We start from the raw sequence: 22,070 nt of genomic DNA on the forward strand, positions 1-22,070 counted from the left end.
TATAAAAATAAATTTGATATTTTAATCTATAGCTAAGTCGCTGTACGAAAATTGACCTAAAAAGTCGATGAGTAAACAGCATTGATTGAAATTAAATAAAATTTTAATTCTATGACAACTATCGGGACTATTGACAGAAGTATCAGACATCTATCAAAATAACTTTCAAACATTATATATATATTTTTTAAATTAATCAAAAAAGTAGATTTTAAACCATGAAACTACAAATTAATATATGATTAGATAATAGGTGCCAGAATTGTTTCAATAAAAACAAACATCGATATAGATTTTGAATGATCCTAATACTATCCTAATAAAATAGATTTAAAATTTAATTTAATTTTTTAAATTGACTTATGAATTAATATTTATATCAACTTATATATTATAAATTTATTTATTTTTAATTAAATGTGAGATTTTCAGTAAAATATTTTTTAAATAGATTAAAACGATAAAAAAACAAATGAGTAACAACTAAATATAATATGATCATATAGAATGCATAATGTTGAAATTAACTACAGAAAAATTATAAACATCTAACTTTCAACTTTTATGTAATTTTTTTAGACTTCCTTTTTATGAAGATAATATTATTAAAGTTAATTATTAAATTCTACTAGAGATGTTATTCATTTTATAAAAGAAATTCAATGGATTAAGGAAAATTTATATATATAAATAAATTTTAACATTGAGTTGGTTAAAAAATAAATATTTTCATTTAGATTAAGGATTTGAGTTATGATAAGTTTTTATATTGAATAAGCAAATTCTTTGATATCCGTGTTTGATTTGCGATAACATTTAATTTTATATTATAGGAAAATTTGACACTTTCCAATATTTTCATAATTCAAAATAGTTTGTTGTTATTTTAATCTCTAATTCGTTTTTCTTTTACTATGTGTAAAATTTGTCTAAAATCTCCTTCCAAACAACTATTATACCCATAAAAGGTTTATCCTTGTTTGCATTATTAACATTTTTTATAATATTCTTAAATATTTTATCAAATGATTCAAATGTACGTGTTTCATTTCATATAATCAATTTGGTTTTTGTTCGGAGCTTAGCGTCAAGTCTATCTTGAGTAATGTTGCAATCTGATTCCTTATTTATTAGGATTGATATACAAAATGTAAAATGTGTTGTTTTTTACAAGGAAGTAGTAAGATGCAATCTCATTGGAAGTTACATTTAAAACAATCATTCATTTGCATCTCATGGTAATTGACCATATTTTTCACATGAAAATTTTACCTATTCTACCGTATCCATACAGAAAAAAGGAATCCTCCCTTTTTTATGAAAGCGATGTTGCAAGGATGTTTTCATACACATGCAATTGTTCTCATCAGTGAGTGATTTTAACACATTTTTTGTTTCCAGTCTAGGGTTATCTAGATTCTTTTCGAAACCTAACGAATCCACAGATCAAGTTATCCATGTCCCCATTTCAAGCAAACATTAAGAGTAGAAACAAGAAATTAACATATAATGGAAGAGTCATGTATATAATCAAAGCATTTACAAAGTGCAAGAGAGTCTAATGGTTACAAATGCCTTTAACAAAATGGGTTTGGCTCTTAATTTCTATGAAGAGTCTCAAGCTTAATAATTGGAAGATGAAAGAAGAAGGAGACACAAGGAGGAAGAAAATGATGTTCCCAAGTAGCTTCAATAAGCTCCAAACAGCGTAGTCGTGCCTCCAAGCCACCAAAGACTCAGTTTCCTTCTAGAAAGCTTGAATAAATAGGCTCATTACATCAACAAAGCGATCACTTAGTGTCAGGGCTCTATCGCTCAACACTGGCCTTCAGAACAACCCTAGATGCTCTTTGGAAATGTGGCGTGCAAACATGGTGAAGGGCTCTCAGTGTTGAACCTTCAGGTTTCTCTCTATCAAGCTTTCGCTTAGGGCTAGGAGGTTGCTCAACGCCACCTAGACTTCCACCACTCCTATTTTTTTATCTTCTTGCTTCTCTGGGTTACTAAGGTTTTTCGATTTGCTAGAGGGTCTTCCAAACACCAAAATAGATACACAAATAGGAGATTAGAGTTATAATTATACAAGTGTAGCCTAAAATAAGAGTTTTTACAAAAGGAAGATAAAAGTGAGAATTTAAGCAAGTAATAAGCTATAAAAGAGATGATTTTGTTACTAAAATGAAGTTCAGATAATGGTAAGATATGCTCTCCCTCAATATATTACTCCTCTACCTCTTCAATGGTCCTACTCCTTCAAACAACTTCAATTTCTCAATATATTCGACCTATATAGCTTGAACTTATTGAATGGTAAAACTTTACGGATATTTTTTATGCAACTTATGATTTCTTTTTGCACTTTTATGAGTTGTGTAAAAAACAAAAATGCCCTTAGTTTATACCATCTATTTTTACATCAACATCATTACTCCTTAGTTCTATACTTTATACTCTCTTTTTTTTTTGTTCTGAATTATTTTTTAATTTTATTGAGGTGAATAGATTATTAGGATTTTTTTTAATTTATACTTTTTTATTGTTCAAGTGCAATATCTTTTTTTTATTTTTAAACTACTATCACTTCTAAAATATTATTTTTTATATATTTATAGTAACATTTCAAATTGTATTATATTGAAAGTCCTACAAATATTTTTGGGTTGTGTATTTTAGAATTCAAAAGCCTTTTTTTTTTAATGTTGAAAATGACTTTCTAATAGTATAATTTGAAAGTTTTTTATATTAACTTTTATTTTCAAATGTAATTTAAAAACTAAAAATATTTTTAAATTGAATAACTCAAACTTAGTGTTTATGAAAATAATAATTACAAACTATATAATATTATAACCCATACAAAATTATACAAAAAAAAGTTATTTTTAAATTGTATAATCCAAAATATTTTTAGGAATCAAATGGATATTTTAATATTATATAAGTTTAATATATTTAATTTAATTAAAGACTGTGATCTTATCTTGGATATTTTCATCATGACACAAAACCTATTCTACCCATAATCGAACAAACACATACAAAGGCTTTTGTTTCCTACACTCCCATCATTACTAACGCACCGCTACAATAATATTAAAAAGACTAAAATATTATCAATAACTATATCATATCCCCCAATATCGTTACTGTAGAGAAAGAATAAGAGGGAGAACGATGCAAGAAGGAAGAGAGAATGTGGAAGAAAGCTCATTCCAAAAAGTTCTTTCTAAAATGCATTTTATGTATATTGAAAAGCTTATTCCCTAAAAAACTCTTTTTGAAAGGTATTATAAACATTCCATAAGCTTATTCCAAGATTTTTGTTGTAACAGCTTGTTTTCACACATTCTGGAAATCCCATTACAAAAATCTTATTTCAGAAATTGTGTTTTGAAAATCCTGTTCTGGATTTTTTTTTGAAACAGATAATCAAGAACAAAATGAGGGGTATTTCTTTTAGCATTTCCATATATTCTTCTTGCATCTTCATCTCGAAATTATCTATGGGTTAATAATATAGAATGCAATCCAAAACTCAAAAATAAATTCTATATTTCATAAACCAAAATATATTAAATTAGATGGGTTGAAAAATACATCTTAGATTACACAATCCAGAATGTCTATATTATATAGTTCAAAAATATATTATGAATTGTAGGAAAAATATTTTTAAATTGCATAATTTATAGATACATTTTAAATTGTATAATAAAAAATAAATTTCATATTATGAAATTTGGGAGTGCGTTATTACACAATTCTAAAGTACATTTAAGATTACATAATTCATAATATATTTTTGGATTACCGAATGAGATATGCATTTTGAACTCATAATCCAAAATACATTTTAGATTACATACTCTAAAAATACATTTTAGATTATTCGACCAAAAATCTTAAAATTATATTTCAGATTACAACATTTAGATTATATTTCTAGATTACAGATTAGGTAACACGAAAATATATTATGAATTAGAAAATATAAAATACATTTTCAGATCAAGAAATACATTCTGAATTGTATAACTTAAAATAGTTTTTAAATTCTATGATTTGAAAATTAAAACATGAATATGTTGAACATTCAGGTGTAAGAGGAAATGATAAAAATACAAAAAGTAATTGTCCATATTAAGGGTAGCGTCATTACGTTTGGGCCGAGCTAAATAAAATTGCTTTTGGGCCGAGCTAAATAAAATTGCTTTTGGGCCGTACATAAATAAGTAATTTTCGTCCTTTTATATTCCAAGTTCTCCTTTAACTTTCTTTAATGTATTTTACAAAATTATTAGACAATTTCTTCCTTCATCTCATAATTTTTTTCCAGCACATCATACTCTTTTTGAAAACTCCCATTATTTATATCTTGCTGAAAGTATACTTTCGGAATCCGTAGACATCGCGGATTATATAATCCGGAATTCAAAAATCTTAATTTTACACATTTGGAATCCAAAACTTATATATTTTAAATTATAAAATTTAGAATGTATTTAAAAAATAATATATTTTAAATAATGTATTGCTTTTTATATAAATTTTGGATTCTCAATTTCGTAAATGTACAATCCTCTCAATTATAATTTAAATCCCTCTAAAATTCATCATAATCAGAACAAATTTCATTGAAAATCAACTTTGAAATTCATTATATCCTCTCAATTATATATACATTTTTCTTTTGAAGGTCCTTTTAGTCAAATTAACCAAGGATATCTTTGTCACCAATAACCACAACGAAAATAGACTTTGAAAGGTGTTTCATGCACTTGTGAGCAGTATATTAGTGTTTCATGAAGTGGCGCTGATTAGAGGGAGAGGTGTTTTTATTATTTTAGGGTTCAGATTAGGATTTTTATTATTTTTCAATGAAGAGTAATTTGATATTTTAATATGGGTATAGGGGTGGAGGAAGAAATTATAGAGGTGCAGAAAGAAATGGTCAAATTATTATTGGCGAAAATGTATTTTCATGATGTTTATCGCAAAAAAAAAAAAAGAGTGTTATTGTGTATACAATTTTACTTTAATTTTTCAATTACAATTAGATTAATTATGACATAAGTTACTCTTTTTAATCATAAATGAATTAGTAACGATACAAAGTATAGTAAAAAGATACACGTTAATATAATTGGTTGATTTGTTGATTATCTTTTCACTTATATTGAATTAATGATGGTACAAGTTACATTTTTCTAATATTACTCAAATTAATTTTGGTACAAATTAGTATGTGAATAATTAAAAATTTAATTTGGATAATAATAAATTGAATTACTATTTATCATATTATAGAATGTCATTCTTTTAAAAATGATATCAATTTCAATTTAAAAAGGTAATTAATATCTCACTTATCCCATAACAAAAGGATAAATTTTACATAATTTATTTATTCATTATTAGTATTAAAAAATAAAATTTGAAAAGGAACTTTTACCTAAAACTATTACACAAGAAAAAAACTATTTTTTGTTTTGTATGATGAACAGCATAAATGTATAAACTTTGTGACATAGGGATGAAGTTTTTGCTTATGTTAGCATAACATATATTTTTTTTATTATTGTTATTGTTGAATTAGTAGAGTGGGAATAAGATGAAAAGTATATAGAAAAGGATGGTTGGTGATTTGGGGTGAGAAATATGTTTAAGTTGGTGAAAGTGATGTTGTTGTGCATAAAGTCAAGTATTCACAATGGCAGCAGAGTAATAATCATAGTTTATTTTGAAACATGGCTGCTGAATTACGACCGGAACTAACATAATGTGGGAATAACCAAGGACATCTCACTCCATCTACGACTCCTTTAATATATAAATGTCTTGCTCCAATTTTATTTTTCTTATTAAAATACATATAGTTAAAATAACACACTTTTACATTCATATTCTCACTTCCCTATTAATAAAATCATTGTTAAATAAGTGTAGGTGTAACCTATGAGTGTCCTAGTTAAGTTTTAAAAAAATCAAATAAAAAAAGGTTAACATTTAAATAAACAATGATAAAATTGTTAACATAATTATTTTAATTTAAAAACTTTTATTTAAAAGATGAAATTGATAGTTATAAATTAGATATAAATAGCTTTTATAATTTTATTATAAGAAGTTTTATTTATTTTGTAGGTAATTTTTTAATTAAAAAAAAGTTAGGTTTAAAAAAATAGTCCAATAAAAAAGGCCGTTAAATTTAAACAAATATTAATATTAATAAAATGATTATATTTTTTTGAAAAGAATTTAAAAAGTAAAATTGAAAAACAAATATAAATACTAATTAAGAAGAAGAATCTCCTAGTTATATATTTAGATATAGATAAGTAGACGAGTTTTCAATTTATTGTGACATATAAAGTATTCATATGTAATAGGTCTATGATGATAGATTTAAATTATTTACCCTTTGAAAAAAAATATAAGAAATACAAATAACAATTTAAATTTGAGAAATAACAATGTATGTTTTGATATTGAATGGTATTTTTTTATCGATAATTGATGATAATGTTAAAATTAGATTATTTTATTTGAGATAGAAAAATATAAAAATTAAATTAAACGTAAGATTAATATTTTAAAATATATAGCTAAATTAACATATTTAAAAAATTGTGATTAGGTTTTGTTAATTTATCCAAATATGATAAAATTCAATGAAGATATGTTTGAAAATATAACTTTGTCTATGTTAAACTCGAATTGTGCTTTGGCTAAAACAAAGAGAGTCAAATACGTCATCTACTTATTATATCATGAAGCATAATTTATACATAGTTATGTATATTTTCGAGGTGATACAGATAATAGACAATAACATAAGAGAAATTGAAAAGAAAATTTAATACATTTTATTTTTTTGCAATTTATCAAAATCATGTAATTTGTTTCATCTAATAAAATATAACATGTTTAATAAAATTACCTGATTAGTTTTTTTTTTGTTTTTTTATTTTTTTTATATAATCTACATGTATACTTTAAAATAATTAAATATAAAAAAAAATCTCAAGATCGACCCTAACTGAGTCCCATCGGATTCTCCTCAAATAAAAATGAAAAATCCATACTAGTTTATATGAGAAATCGATACTAGATATTAAAAGAGACTTTATAATTAAAATACCTACAAATATATTTTCTGATATTTTTTAATATGAGATTTTCAATTAAAAAATGTTTTTTTTTTCTGGTGTGGTAAGTATTTAGAAAATTTTATAACAATGGAGCTATCAAAAGTTTTATAAATTCTTAGGAACATCACATCATCCGCTGGTAATTATCGAAAAATATATAGACACGGAAAAGAAGTTGAATTGAAGACTAAATTAATTAAAATAATTAAACCCAAAAGTGCAACCTTTCTTCATTACCTTATTAAAGTCTTACCCGTTTTGAAAGTAATCTCAACATAATTTTATAAACAATCTTATTTTTTAATTTTCTCACCATATGTTTTACTGTTTTCTTTGTTACAAAAAATTAAATAACAAATATTAATACTTTTATTGTACCCTCTGATAAAAATAAGAAGAAGAAAAACACCGTTATACCTGTCCAGCCCTTTTCCAGAGCCCATTTTTCTTACTTCACTCTACCCTTAATTCATGGGCCCAACACGCGAACCAACCCAAATCACCTAATTCCATCAAAACCAGCCCAACCCTTTTCCCACACCTACTTATTTCATTTTCCACCCCTTTGCGCTAGTTTTTCGATACGACCGTTTATCATGTATTAAAAATCTCCACACACACATGTGCCTAGGCAATAACTTTAATAAAATGAATTCAATATTTGTACTTTAATCAATAAAATAATAAAATAATCTCATTATCGGTATATTTCATTTAAATTTTAAATAATTTAAACATACAAGAAAAAAAAAGAATATAATAAGAATCTAAAATATTAAAATTAACACGATTCCTTAGATTTTACATAAAAACTTAAAACGATAGATAAATAAGACAATAAAAATAGATAAATAAAAAGACAACAAGAAAAAGTACTTCACTATGGTGGATTTCTCCACTTCATCATCTCTTATCTATTACAGAATGGACGCAGCGAACGGTCAACAATCCCAAAGAGAAATTATTTAACTCAAACAACTTCTTGTACTACAACAAAAGCTCAACTTTTCTGTACAGCAGATTTATTAATTATAAGCGATTCATAGATTTAAAAGGAGTGAACTAGGAGCTCAGTCTTTGGATTTCTTCCCCACTTGTAATCCAATATCTGCACTTAAGTTATGTGTATAAAACTTACTAAAATATTGTACCAAATAAGTTAGAAAGTTCTAACTTTGAATACAATTTTTGAAAGTTTATAGACGAACTGGAACACACAGATAAAGTTCAGCAACGAAAGTTGGGATATGGAAAATTTAAATTTTGCTGAGAATGGGGTCTGTCATGAAGTTAAGGCCGTGGTTAAAGAGTTGATGAGAGGGAGAGGAGGTGGAGGAGGAATAATGGTAAACGTAGACATTGTATTCGACTGTGGCATCACCTTTGTGGTAATCAACCTTCACACTGCGAGCAAGAACAAAGCCACGTGCGAAGCGGAAAGCACCTGTACCACCAATAATTGGCAACTCCCTCACCGGAAGCATGATCTCGTTCCTCCCCAACACACTTAAAGTGCTGCCATTGAATTCTCCTTCAAAGAATGTCAAGGTCATCCCCATCACTATCTCCAAATCCAAACCTGCTCTTTGGGTTGCAGAGAGGTAAAACCCTTGAGCTTTTCCTACCCTTTTGGACTCAACATCAGGTCCGATGGTCAGTGGGTCCTCGATCACCACCATGGAGCCGAACGGAAGGGGAGCGTTTGACATAATCTTTGGAGGGTCAATTATGATGAGGGAGGGTTTGTCGTTTGTTATGAGTTCATGAAAGTAGAACCGAATGTGTGTTAGCTTCTCACCAGCACGTAACTGATCGGGAGAGATAGTTTGGTAGAAGGTGGCAGAAACCAAAGAAGCGAAAAGAAAGGAAAGGGTTAAAGGAAGAAAGAAAGTTTTGAAATTTGCCATGACAGTAGGAAGGAAGATGATAACTGTGAAATGAACTTAGTATGGTGATGCTACCATGTGAGTAGAGAAGACTATTTATAAGAAATGTGTAAACTTTAGGTATTAGAATCAGCTAAATAAAAAAGTAGTTATTATTGCATGAATATAAGTGTTAGTCAAAGGATATTGAATTTAAAATTGCAGTGATTAGTTGTTATTACACGGCCTAAGCGCTCTTACCTACTACTTGTTGCTTACAGATTCAGACACTATGTCTAATTGGTCTGAACGTAGACTGAGGCTACTCAGCAGTAGAGAGCTGTTTATTTATGAAACAGCAGGGAGTATTTTACGTTAACAACCTCGTCAATTATAGGTTTGTGCGAAATAAATAATACATTGTTGGATTAAAGAAATAGCACAAGGTAGTTGAATTTAAAATTGAATTGATTCATAGTTAATCCGAGACCTCCAATCTTTCATGATTTGTTAGCTCGATCCAGATGCAAAGATGAAACAATCCTCTATTTTTTTTTTATAATGGTCTAATTGGTTCTTACGTATACTGCTTCTACCATACTACACCAGAAGAAAAATATACTTTGATATATATAAATTTTTTATATTTATTTAATACTTTTTTTTATCTTTTACTTTCTTTTTTTAAATATAAAAATTTTCTTTTTTATAATTATTTTACTTTTATATTATATGTAAAATGAATATAAAAATGTTTCATTGTATCATTTAGTCAAACGAAAATAAGAAACAACAATTTATGAAAAGTGAAAGTAGGTGTAGCCTCCAGCGTATGATTTGTCTAAATAAATAGTCAGTTTTGGGTTCTTACCAAACTTTAGGAAGGAAAAGGCTGAAAAAGAGAAATTTATATTTAGAATAAGTCGTTTTTTTGTTGTCTCTTACATTTTGTCCTTTTTTTCCCATACCAGCATGTATCATGTATTATTTATCTCCATAATTAACCATGTTAAAAGAACATTAAAAAAAAATTCATACGTGACCACATATATGTCTAGGCAAAATTTTAAAAAGAATGAAATCTTTATTTTTACTTTAATATTAACTATGATAAATTAATAAATGAAATGATAAATTGAACTCAATATTTGTACATTTAATTTAATTTTTAAATAATATTTATACATATATTTATGGAAATGTCAAAATGAAAAATAAAAGAATCTGAAACACTTTATTAATTAAAGAAATTAACATGATTTCATATCTTTACATAAAAACTTAAAACCTAGATAAAAATATCATCAAAATTAGATAAATAGAAAGACAATATAAAAAGTACATCACTATCCTGATTTCTCCGCTTGATTCTCTCTTATTTATTACACGATGGACATAGTCAACTCTATAGGTTCCCTAATAGACATTGTAGGACACATTATATATCAAGCAACTTGTATTACAATAAAAGCTTAAGGTTTTGTTCACCTTGAATGGATTTGGGGAAGAGTGATTGAGAGGATTTGAGAAGATTTGAATTTTTTTTGTTGTTTATTTGAGTGGATTTGGAGGTAAGTGAGACTGGATTTGGAAGTAAATTTTTTTAATCTCTCACATCAATCAAATCCTACACTAATTTTCACAAACTTTACTTCCAAAGTCACTCTCACTTACCTCCAAATCCACTCAAATAAACAACAACAAAATTTACCTTTAAATTCACTCAATTACTTTCTTCCAAATCCATTTAAGTGAACACAATCCAACTTTTCAATACGACATATTTATCTTTTTCGTTATTTAAAATGTTAAAATCACCAGACTAATTAAATAAAAAATAAATGTGCTCAAATATGTGTTGATATATTACTTTTCGTAAAAAATGAATTATTTTCTTTTGAAGTCGTTCCATAAACAATAAAACATTCACTTCACTAGTGTGAACTTAGTGATGTCTTGAAGACTCATGCAATTTGTGTAGGTCTAATCGAGATGTTAAATTTATTTTATTTGTGCTCTAAATTTTAAATTAAAATTTGTTTTATTTTAAATTTTAATATATTTTGGTTATCAAAATTTATAAATAAATAAATATAAAATTCTCTTATATAACTCAAAAGTTAATTTTTTTATGTTTTAAATAGTGTATTAAGTTAGTATTGAATTGAAACGTGTTAAACAATGTACATAATTTAAACATTAACTTAAAAACCTATTTGATACATGAAAAAATTTAACATAATTAAATTAAAAGATTGTATTTATTTATTCTTTTAAAATTTGAGAACTAAATTATATCAGAATTTAAAATATAAATAAATTTTAATTTTGCATAAAAGAATTTAGAGACGGAAAATATATCTAATTTTTTTTAAAGAGAGAAAGAAGGGCTTCCCATTATTCATAATCATATGTGTCGTTTTAGTGTGGTGGTGCAGGGAAAAGGTTCCTTGGTGCCAATTTGACATTTAGACAATAATAGAATGTTATAAAAATGTGGATTCGCTTATCGATGAATCAATTATTTGTTTGTCTCATTATATTTTAAAAGCTAAACATAATATAATGGTTTTAATGTGTAACCTTACCTATTGGTTCATGATTCAATCAATTGATTCCTCACGTGGTTATACGAAACTGCATGATTGACAAAACAACGCTTTCTAGAAAATGTAAAATAAAGTTAATTTGAAACAGTTTTACCCGTTAATTCACGTTTAAGATCGTTTTGATGGGATCAAAGCATCTTAAGAGAGTATACATGTGATGTTTTGAATATAAATTGTATTATGAATAGCTTAGGAAACCATTTACTAATATGTCTCCATTGTGTTGTAAAGATTAAATAATCATCTTTTTATGTGGTCAGTTATCACAAACATGATGTTATTGTTTAATATCTCTAATGACTAGACCGTTCATCGTTTAGAGGCTCTAAACGAATTTATTTTAACAATTTCATATATCTAATGATAGAAAAATTAACGTCCATTCTACACATATTTCTCGATGAGTTTAAAAGATATAATTATTCACAAATTTTCAAAAAATAATCATGGACAAATTTTCAAAACAAAATCATTTATTGACAAATTTGAAAAAAGATACCATTACTGACATATATCTCATTATGACATAGAGCGAGAACTAAAACAAAAATTTTGAATCCATTTTACCAACAAATCTTTATTAATAAAAATTATGAATTATCCACTATATTTTCGTTAGTAATTAAAATGTTAAAATTTATTATTAAAATTTATCGATAAATAAATGTTAGTAAGAAAAAAATGACTTAATCAATAAAGTAAAAAAAAATCATTGTTTTGTGTCTTAGAGATAAGATACTATGGAAAATAATGGTCGAACATGCGCCTAATGTCAAAGAGAATTTCTCCACTGAGTTAGGCGGTAGCGAGTTGAACCATTCCAAACAGTGTTAATGGTAGTGTGAAATGTCATCTGGTTGATGAACATCTTTAGGTGTTCTTTTGGATTGGTCGAGCCGTCGTATATTTTGAAGTTCAGGGGAATGAACTGCTTCGATATATGGGGCTCCATGATGGTGGGGACAAACAACAACATACTAGTCGTGTGCTTTGTTTTCATTGTGTTGTGTTCCTTGCTAGTTGCGGTACTTTCCTAATGGTTCTCGTCTCGCTATCCCTAACTTTAGTACCGATAATTTGATTCGTCCCTGTCGATTCATAGTATTGTGCCATCTGTTCTACATGGATAGTTTTGTCTTCCTCGATGCCCTTCTCCTTGGCCGCCCTGACTGCATTCTCAGCCCTCAGGACGACCAGTTCTCCTTCGTATCACTACTGCATTTCCAACATTTGCGTTTGTAGTGCTATGATCATCTCGATCGAGTCCTCTGAGCTCATGTTTCTCGTGGTTACCATTAGGTTTTCTTCTAGATCACTTGGCCCACAATTAGCGCCAAAATGTTTTCAGTATAGGGTCGAGGATCTCCAAAAATTCCTTTACACTTTCTTCCCAATTAGCTTAGGTCATCCTGAACACTCTTACTTTCAATCCTTCTTTGTTCAAGCTTCAAACGTTCAGGTGTACTTTGTCAAAAGCACTCCGATACTCAAGTTAGTTATTAATCTGATCGGTAGTAAAGTCTTAAATTCGCAATAAATGCAATCATCTAGTTTCTTACCTTCAATCTCTATTTATACGTTTCGAGATGAACATGTGATTAATGGAATCTTAATTATAGCCTAATCATGACCCATTTCTGACTAAATAATTCTTATGAGTAATTTTGTTTAGGAGCGATGTTTAGGGGCAATACATGTAATCACCTACCTTCTTACATTTGACCTCTATTTATAGATTTCGAGATAAATTTATTATTAGTGAAATCCTAATTAGAGTTCAATCACGGTCTATTTCTATCTAAATAATTCTTACCAATAATTTTGATTAAAAACGATATTTAGGAGTTTTTAGAGTTCAGGAGTATTCGACCTCTTTATCTCCCATCTTCATGAGTTGACAAATATTAATCAGATAAAACCTGATATCCACAACTCATGTTATCCAAGAGCACTTGTCCCCTCTCATAGTTGTATTCGATTGGTCGTTCTACGTATATGTATCCCCATACAGTACAATAAACCTTGTCGTTTGTTATCTGTGCATTTTCTCTTTGTTCCAACAAAGTATAGCAATTGATTGCGAGGAATGTTGGTTTCTGTACTGTTTAGTCTTGCTTCGTATATCAATATTATTCCATTATTACGTACGTTTATAATATAAATTTATGAGAATTAAAGATTTTCACTTTTTTTGTTATGCATGTGATTTAATTTTATTAAATACTAAAATATAAAATTAAATATAGAAAATACAAAAAAAAATAATGAAATATATATAGAAGGAAATTAAAATATTTTTTATATTATGTAGTCATCTCTTTAATTCTTTCTTTTTCCTATAATGAAACATAATCTATCTGATTTTATTCATTTTTCATCTATTTATTCCAGTATATATTCATTTCTCACTTGCTATATTTTATTTGGAAAATATTATCATTTTATCTTTTTAGATTTCAAAGTAAAATATTAGTTTCATGATATAGTGTTTTTAAATATATTATATTTTATTTTTTTCTTGTGCAAAATGATTTTCCTTTTACGCTGTTGGAGAATGTTTGACTTCCAAGAATTTGAATAATATATTTGTCTTCATTTTTGGTTTTTTATACTATAATAATTTAAATGTTTTATTTTTCCTAAAATACTTTTGTATAAAAATTCTTTTTAAGAATATAAAATAAAATATTAATTATTTTTATTTATAATCAGTTTTTGAAAGGAGTTTCTTTAAAAAAAAAATTCCTTTTAGTTCTTACAAGTATTAACATTCATCAAATATATATAAATATTAAATAATTATTTTGGTTCGACAAAACCTGTCGGTATATATATGCGCGCGTATGTAAAATAAAAAAAATTAAACAATAATAGATGTTGATTGAATGGATAGGTATACTATTGAGGTTGGAAGACTAGTTATAGTTGAAATTTAAAAATGTCATGGAAATAAAAGTTATTGTTAGTTATTATTATATTGTCTAATAATTTTTCATACATATAAAAACACATGTACTATTATTATTTGAATACTCGATCCAGTTGCAAGGATGAGACAATCCATTATTTTTAATTGTATAATTGTCTGGTTCTTAGGGTGACTTATTCTACTATATGATAATAGACAACAATTTATAACAAGTGGAGGTGTCAAAGTCTCCAGCTCAGTTGGTGTAACCTCCAGACTTTGATTTTTCTAACAACTAAGTCAAATTTGGGTCTTTTTGTTTGTCAGAATCATAAATTTATTTTATCAAATCTGTACTAAAAATGTATCCATATATTCATTGTAATATAAAAATGAAAGATAAAATAATAGGAATCTTGATTATCCTATTAATTATAAAAAATTAACATGATTTCTTAGTTTATTGATATATTTGGTCGTCACTAAATTTTAACTATTACATATTACTAGGAAAAACGAACCTAACACTAAAAAATAATCATTAAATGTTGACTATTTAGAAATAGAAAAATAACTCTAGTCAAAGAAATTATATTTTTAATGATCATAAAAATTATATTTGTTTATTTAAAGATAATTTTTTAGTCATTATTAATCTATTTTAGAAACTAATTTTCTATTAGTAAAAAATAAAATTTGATACTAAGTTTTTTTATTTATTTCCATTTAGCAAATCAACTGATACTTTAACTTTTAATCATTAGTGTCTAATTTACAACCACGCCTTTAATGAGACAGGCTTCCAAAACCAGTAAAATTGATTTAGTATATATTATTTCTTTCATCAAGATATTCTTGAGACATCATTCTGCCTTTCTTTTCAATGAATTTGTCCCAATTTCAAGCTCTGAAAATTCTGTTGTAAAGTATATATACACAATATAAAAATAATGGAAGTCGTTAAGATTTATTTTTTTAAATTTCTTTTTTGATTTTTTTATAATTGGATGTGTTTTAATTCAATGGAGTTTTGTTACAGTTTTATCCTTAAAAGTTATCTTGGTGGATGAAAAGAGGGAGGAGTATTTAAATTGTACAATATTTGAAGTCTAAAGAGAATGATTAGTCATCTCCACGGAAAGGCATAAGGAACCGAATGTTCTATTATCGTCCCATGGTGAACGTTAATGTTATGATCCCAAATCCGTTAAGTGACATTGTTAGGGTCAATCACCATATATTTAAGGTTTTGTTTGCTTTGAAAACTAGAGTTTCGCCACAGTTTTGTTCCTAAAAGACATATTAGTGGGTAAAAGAAGGAAGAAGTATTTAAAATGGACTTGACATCGACTCTTAAACAATGTGAAATTATTGGGTATGGTAAAAACAAAATGATATACTTTGTTATTTAAATTCCACTTCACATATAAGGTGAGATTATGAAAATGGATAAAAATTTGAAGTATTATGTCATTTATTTGATCTATTTGACGGTGAAGTTCAGAAACACTATAATAAAATATATTTGTATTATTATATGTTTTCACATTTTAATCATTTGAATCCATTATATTCTTGTTGGTTGGTAATTATTATTCATTATAATCTTTTCCATATTTATGTATGATTACTCCTTCCTTTTATATATTTCTATAAATCATCTAACACATAATATCCAATTTTAATAACATAAAATTATTAAAATAGGATATTTCATAATAATGCTCAACAATGAACCATCCAAGATATATTGTATATTATACCGTATTCCAAAGATAGAATTTTAATAATATACCAAATATACCGTTTTTGTTATTATGACATTGTATTAATTATCCTAAGATTATACCTAACTTGATCTAATGACTTCTCTTACGGGTCAGACACATGACTCCTCATCCACAAGAGGTGCCTCTACATTGTAACTCTTTGCTCATACCAGTCAAGGTGATTATTGCAAAAGAAGAAAGACAACATAAACACAAACTAACTAGACCCAAAGAAAGGGTAAAAAGAAAATAAATCATATATATAAGTATACAAGATCAAATAACACTTTAATTCAATCATCCAAACACATCAAACTAAACAATATCAAGATATCATTCACTCAAAGATAACTCTAGGCTCAATTATGTGGATATGACAACAATGTGTGATTCTAGGTGGTTTCGCACTTGTGGTAGCCTTTACTACTCTGTAAAGTAGTTGTCAATGGGTTTCATCCTACCATACACAAGATTAATCCCTTAACAGTCTTTGGCTAAAGTAAAACTCCTAGACCAAAACCTCATGTCTCTCTCACCATATAATTCATTCCACTCTATATGAGTTTGAATAATTATTAGAGTATTAGGATAGACCTCCAGTCGAGACTCTCTCACATTAATGTACACACTATAATTACATCCAATAGGATTTCCTTTTAGATCCCCACAACAACATCGATCACATCAAGTTATAGTGTATAAACATCAATAATAACATAAAACCATCAATTAGAAGATCATAAAAGTCACATGATAAGCAAAATAGTAAAATAGAAAACACCAAAGACTGACATTTAGCAGTGAACAGGGTGCGTCCAACACTGATATCAAAGAAGCACACTATACATAAAGGGCTCAATGACATAGGTTGGCGCTCTGACATCACAATGAGCTCTCTAACATGAGCACATTGAGAGATACAAACCATCATGCAACATCATACCACGAAAACATAACCATTGACTTTAAAATTTAAAACTAGCGCCCAATGTCCCTAAACCCTGCTCAACGCCATCACAAATAATGCAAGAATGTAAGGTTTTATCTCATTCAATTGTACAAATTGGTATTTTGCACTCTTGTTACCTCAATGTGTCAAAACATTTTATACTTGCTACCAACTTGAACAATTGTACAATCAATAATTCTCTAAAACTAGCATATCTTCAAGCAATTGAAGCATACTAAACCAAGTTTCAAACTGAATATTCAGTTGATCATAGATTCTACATCAATAACTTTCATTTATCAGTCCAAAATAAATCCTATGTTGCTTATCAAAACCCTTAATGTGACCTTGTAAATATAATTAACCAAAACTAATGTAAGAGTAATTTGATTAACAAATTTAAATTATTATTTGACTGATTTGTTTTTAATACTGTACAAATTTTCATTTAAATTCAACCATCTCAACATTTAATTAGATATGCATAGATAAATTAAAATCAACATAATTCAAAGAATAAATTAGCTTCCCTTACCTCAAAACTTTAAGAACCCCAAATTAACACACAACTTCAGTTCATCTTCTAATCAAGCAAAACCATTAACATCAAAATTTTAAGTAACTCAAATTCACAAGATACAAAATTCACCTACAAATGATTTAAAATCGTAATGAACTCTAATTTAGTTTCCCACACCTTAGAAGACAACCCAACAACTCAAAAAAACTCTAAACTATTTTTAAACTCACAAACCCTATACTTCAACCTATAGACATCAAAAACATGTTTGGACTGAACTAAAAGAGTCATTGATTAAGAGAATGAAATAAAGGACTCTAAGAATACATGCAACCCAAAAAAGATTGCATTGTCAAAATATATTAGGTATCAAAGGAAGTTAAAATTTCAACTTACTCAAAAGGATATTTTGTTTAATTATACTTAAAAGACTTCGCGGCCATCACAACCTTAACCTCTTATCACAAAGATAATGAAATTTGAATGAAAATTTTAAATAAACATATTTGAGTTGGGGAGAAAATTAGTTTGAAAAGAGAAGCAAAGGTCATGTGTTTTAGACTTTTACATAGGTTTGGTTTAGTTTTATTTTATTTTTAAAAAAAGGTTTTACATGATCGAACAACATTTAAGACACCCTAACATTTTTTTAAAAATATATTAATTAGTTTATAAAAATTTTATAGTATATTTTATATATTTTACACTCTTAAATTTTTATACACTCATAAATAATTTTTGACACACTAAAATATATTTTAAAAATCTACTACTAATTTCACATATTTCATCATTTTCAAAATAAAGGAGGTATTGATTTTGTCCGGTCCTTAGAAATATCTAGGTTTGTCCTGATTTTTAAGCTCAATATTTCTTTTTCAAAATCGCGTGTAAAGAAAACTAAGAGGGATATTCACAAAACAAAGCATGCAATTCGCAGTACATGAAACCAAACCACCTTCGAACAAACACACCAATATATATATATAAACTAATAAATTACTTCCAAATAATTTCTTTTGACATTATTCTTATAGTCCTCATCATGTATTCTTCTCCCTCTTTCTCTCTCTGTTCTATTACAGAGCAAACATAACGGTCAACATCTCCTGACAAAAACTACTCGAGAGGCACATTATTCAGCTACGCAACTTGCACTGCATCAAGACTTCCACAGCAGAATTATTCAAAGCTCTAAACAGGGTGAATTAGGAAAACTTATCCTTGGATTTACTCCAACCAGCAGTCTAATATCTTGACTTGTCTATGTGTGTAAATTAGCATATAAAACTTACGAAAATATTGTACCAAATAAGTTAGAAAGTTCTAACTTTGCATACAAATTTTGAAAGTTTATAGACGAACAGGAACACACAGATAAAGTTCAGTAACTAAAGTTGGGATATGGAAAATTTATATCTTGCTGAGAATGGGGTCTGTCATGAAGTTAAGGCCGTCGTGGAAGTGTTGATGAGAGGGAGAGGAGATGGAGGAGGAATAATGGTAGACGTAGACATTGTATTCGACTGTGGCATCACCTTTGTGGTAATCAACCTTAACACTGCGAGCAAGAACAAAGCCACGTGCGAAGCGGAAAGCACCTGTGCCACCAATAATTGGCAACTCCCTCACCGGAAGTATGATCTCGTTCCTCCCTAACACACTCAGAGTGCTGCCATTGAATTCTCCTTCAAAGAATGTCAAGGTCATCCCCATCACTATCTCCAAATCCAAACCTGCTCTTTGGGTTGCAGAGAGGTAAAACCCTTGAGCTTTTCCTACCCTTTTGGACTCAACATCAGGTCCGATGGTCAGTGGGTCCTCGATCACCACCATGGAGCCGAACGGAAGGGGAGCGTTTGACATAATCTTTGGAGGGTCGATTATGATGAGGGAGGGTTTGTCGTTTGTTATGAGTTCATGAAAGTAGAATCGAATGTGTGTTAGCTTCTCACCAGCACGTAACTGATCGGGAGAGATAGTTTGGTAGAAGGTGCCAGAAACCAGAGAAGCGAAAAGGAAGGAAAGGGTTAAAGGAAGAAAGAAAGCTTTGAAATTTGCCATGGATGAGGGTAGCTAATAGGAAGAAAGAAGAGTTAGTATGTTTTGGTGTATTATAAGAGTGGAGGTGTGAACTATTTATAACAATGGAGGTGTGAACTACTTGTGTTAGGTAAACGTCACATGAGACTATATGTACGAGCAAAGGCAATAACAAGTGGTAGTTGGATAAATAGATTTTAGTACAAGACATTGTGGTTGCATTCAAATTGAATTCATATATTTTAGTAGAAGACATGGTGGCATTTCAAAAGTACCTTAGCTTTGATCGAGATCACTCTAGCATTGTTGAAAACAACTTATTTTTTGAACAAGTATGGTATAACACGTAAAATATTACGCAAAGAAAATATATTCGGAACAATTTGCATACAGTTAAAATTCTTAATAAAGAAATATTTTAATGTATAAATTAAATTATACAAATTAAGGGATAGAGAATATGCAAGACTTGATTTGAAATAAAGAGAACTCTGGTTGGAACCATATACTAAACAATATTATTTTTTTAAAGGTCTAGCTATCTAAATGCAAAACTATTTTTCTCATTAAATTAAATATGTGGTAATAAATTTTATTTATTTATGTTTCTAACGTTATCTCTGTCAATTATATTACTTATGTATTTGTGAAATTAAAAGTCATGTTTTAGATTATCATTAGTATTGAGAAATGAAATATATATTTAGTTCTTTTATGACCTTTACTAAAACAATTATAATAAAAAATAAGTTAACTGTTCAAAAATAAATATAAAAATAATTATTTCAGGGATCATTTAAAATAATTAACATAATTATTAGAATAAAATACAAAGTACTATTTTATTCAGGCACTTAAGTAAAAGTTTACAATTTATTTGGCACGTTTTGAAGAAAACATTATTCGAGTCACAAAACAAAGATTTAATCATGTATTATCAAATGAAACTTAATTCAACCTTTTTAAAATAAGTAAGTCATCTTTTACAAATATTGTAATTCTTTTGTGGAAATTATTTAAAGGATTATAATCCTATTAAATTTATTAAAAGTGGCAAAATCACGAAAAATACTAGTTAAACAAAAACTAAATTCCTCAATCTTGAAAGTATAAAGATTTATTAGTTTATAAACCTTTTAAGAATAACAAGTTAAATAATATAAAACTATTATGCCTTTTACAATACTTAATATTATAACAAAATTAACATAATGGTTGTCTAACCTTACTTAGAGGTGGATGGTTGAATTGATTGATTCCTTCTTACAGCATCATATATATGAAACTGAATTATTGACAAACAACACTCTCTAGAAATTAAAGCATGTTATGAGATGTCTATAAAATCGGAACAGGTTTATGATTGGACCAGTCTACTTTGTAATTCAAATTTTTCTAAGAGAAGATTATTTTCTTTTGCTTTCCCATATCAAAGCAAAAATGAACAGAAAAGACAATGTAAATTTTATTGGCAATTTATAATTTCTTTTTGCTGCATGAAGACTTGCAATTATTTAATCATTTTAATAGGAAATTAGTCAGTTTGGACATAGAAGCAATTTATTATTGACTTATCAAACAGCAACAATTGACTATTGAAAGAAAATTTTAGCTTTAAACATCTTTCAAACAACGGCACTTGTAGATATGTTTTAGGACCAACGTTAAAAACACATGTTTTGAAATGTTACAAAAAAAAAAGTCTTGAAGATTAACAATTAATTGCGAGGAATTATCTTAGTCAAATATTTTGTGCAAGAATACTATTATCTGAAATCTTTCGAATATAATTATCTCCAATAAAAGTTAAACAATTTAGTTGTAGATGTTGATAGAATCAATACTTTTAATGTGTTTTACAACGATGTTGGAAAATTATGTACTTTTTAGGTGAAATTATTAGGGAAATAGAAGTTGTTGTTACTACCAGAAATATTTATGGTTTATTAGAATGCAATCTCCAAATTACAACACTTTAAGTAATTGTTTAAACCAAAGTTCATAAGTAACTAAAATTATAGTTCTATATTCTGTTTTTTACTAATATTGTCACAGCATGTTTTTTCTTGCTCTTTCAAGAAATAAGATATCATCAATAGAAACTTAATATATAGAAGTAGACCTTTTATAAGAAGGAAATCTTACTTCATCAATATCTGAATGAATGATAGACAATTTTAGCATGGGTAGTGTGACTCTAGAACAATGTTTTTTCAAGATATCGTTTAATGTACTTTAATATATAAATGACTGCAT

At 27.7% G+C, this 22,070-nt stretch overlaps 2 protein-coding genes across 2 annotated transcripts; both read right to left on the minus strand.

The window, feature by feature from the left end:
* Positions 1-8,003: 8,003 nt before the first annotated feature.
* On the minus strand, positions 8,004-9,130 carry LOC108328401 (pterocarpan synthase 1). Its single transcript, XM_017562267.2, has one exon. It carries the CDS (start codon positions 9,056-9,058, stop codon positions 8,408-8,410), a length of 651 nt encoding a protein of 216 aa, XP_017417756.1. The 5' UTR covers positions 9,059-9,130; the 3' UTR covers positions 8,004-8,407.
* Positions 9,131-18,730: 9,600 nt separating this feature from the next.
* On the minus strand, positions 18,731-19,899 carry LOC108327972 (pterocarpan synthase 1). Its single transcript, XM_017561726.2, has one exon. It carries the CDS (start codon positions 19,833-19,835, stop codon positions 19,185-19,187), a length of 651 nt encoding a protein of 216 aa, XP_017417215.1. The 5' UTR covers positions 19,836-19,899; the 3' UTR covers positions 18,731-19,184.
* Between the last annotated feature and the right edge of the window lie 2,171 nt (positions 19,900-22,070).

Source organism: Vigna angularis, chromosome 2, assembly GCF_016808095.1.
Source record: "Vigna angularis cultivar LongXiaoDou No.4 chromosome 2, ASM1680809v1, whole genome shotgun sequence".
In the NCBI taxonomy this organism is placed as follows: domain Eukaryota; kingdom Viridiplantae; phylum Streptophyta; class Magnoliopsida; order Fabales; family Fabaceae; genus Vigna; species Vigna angularis.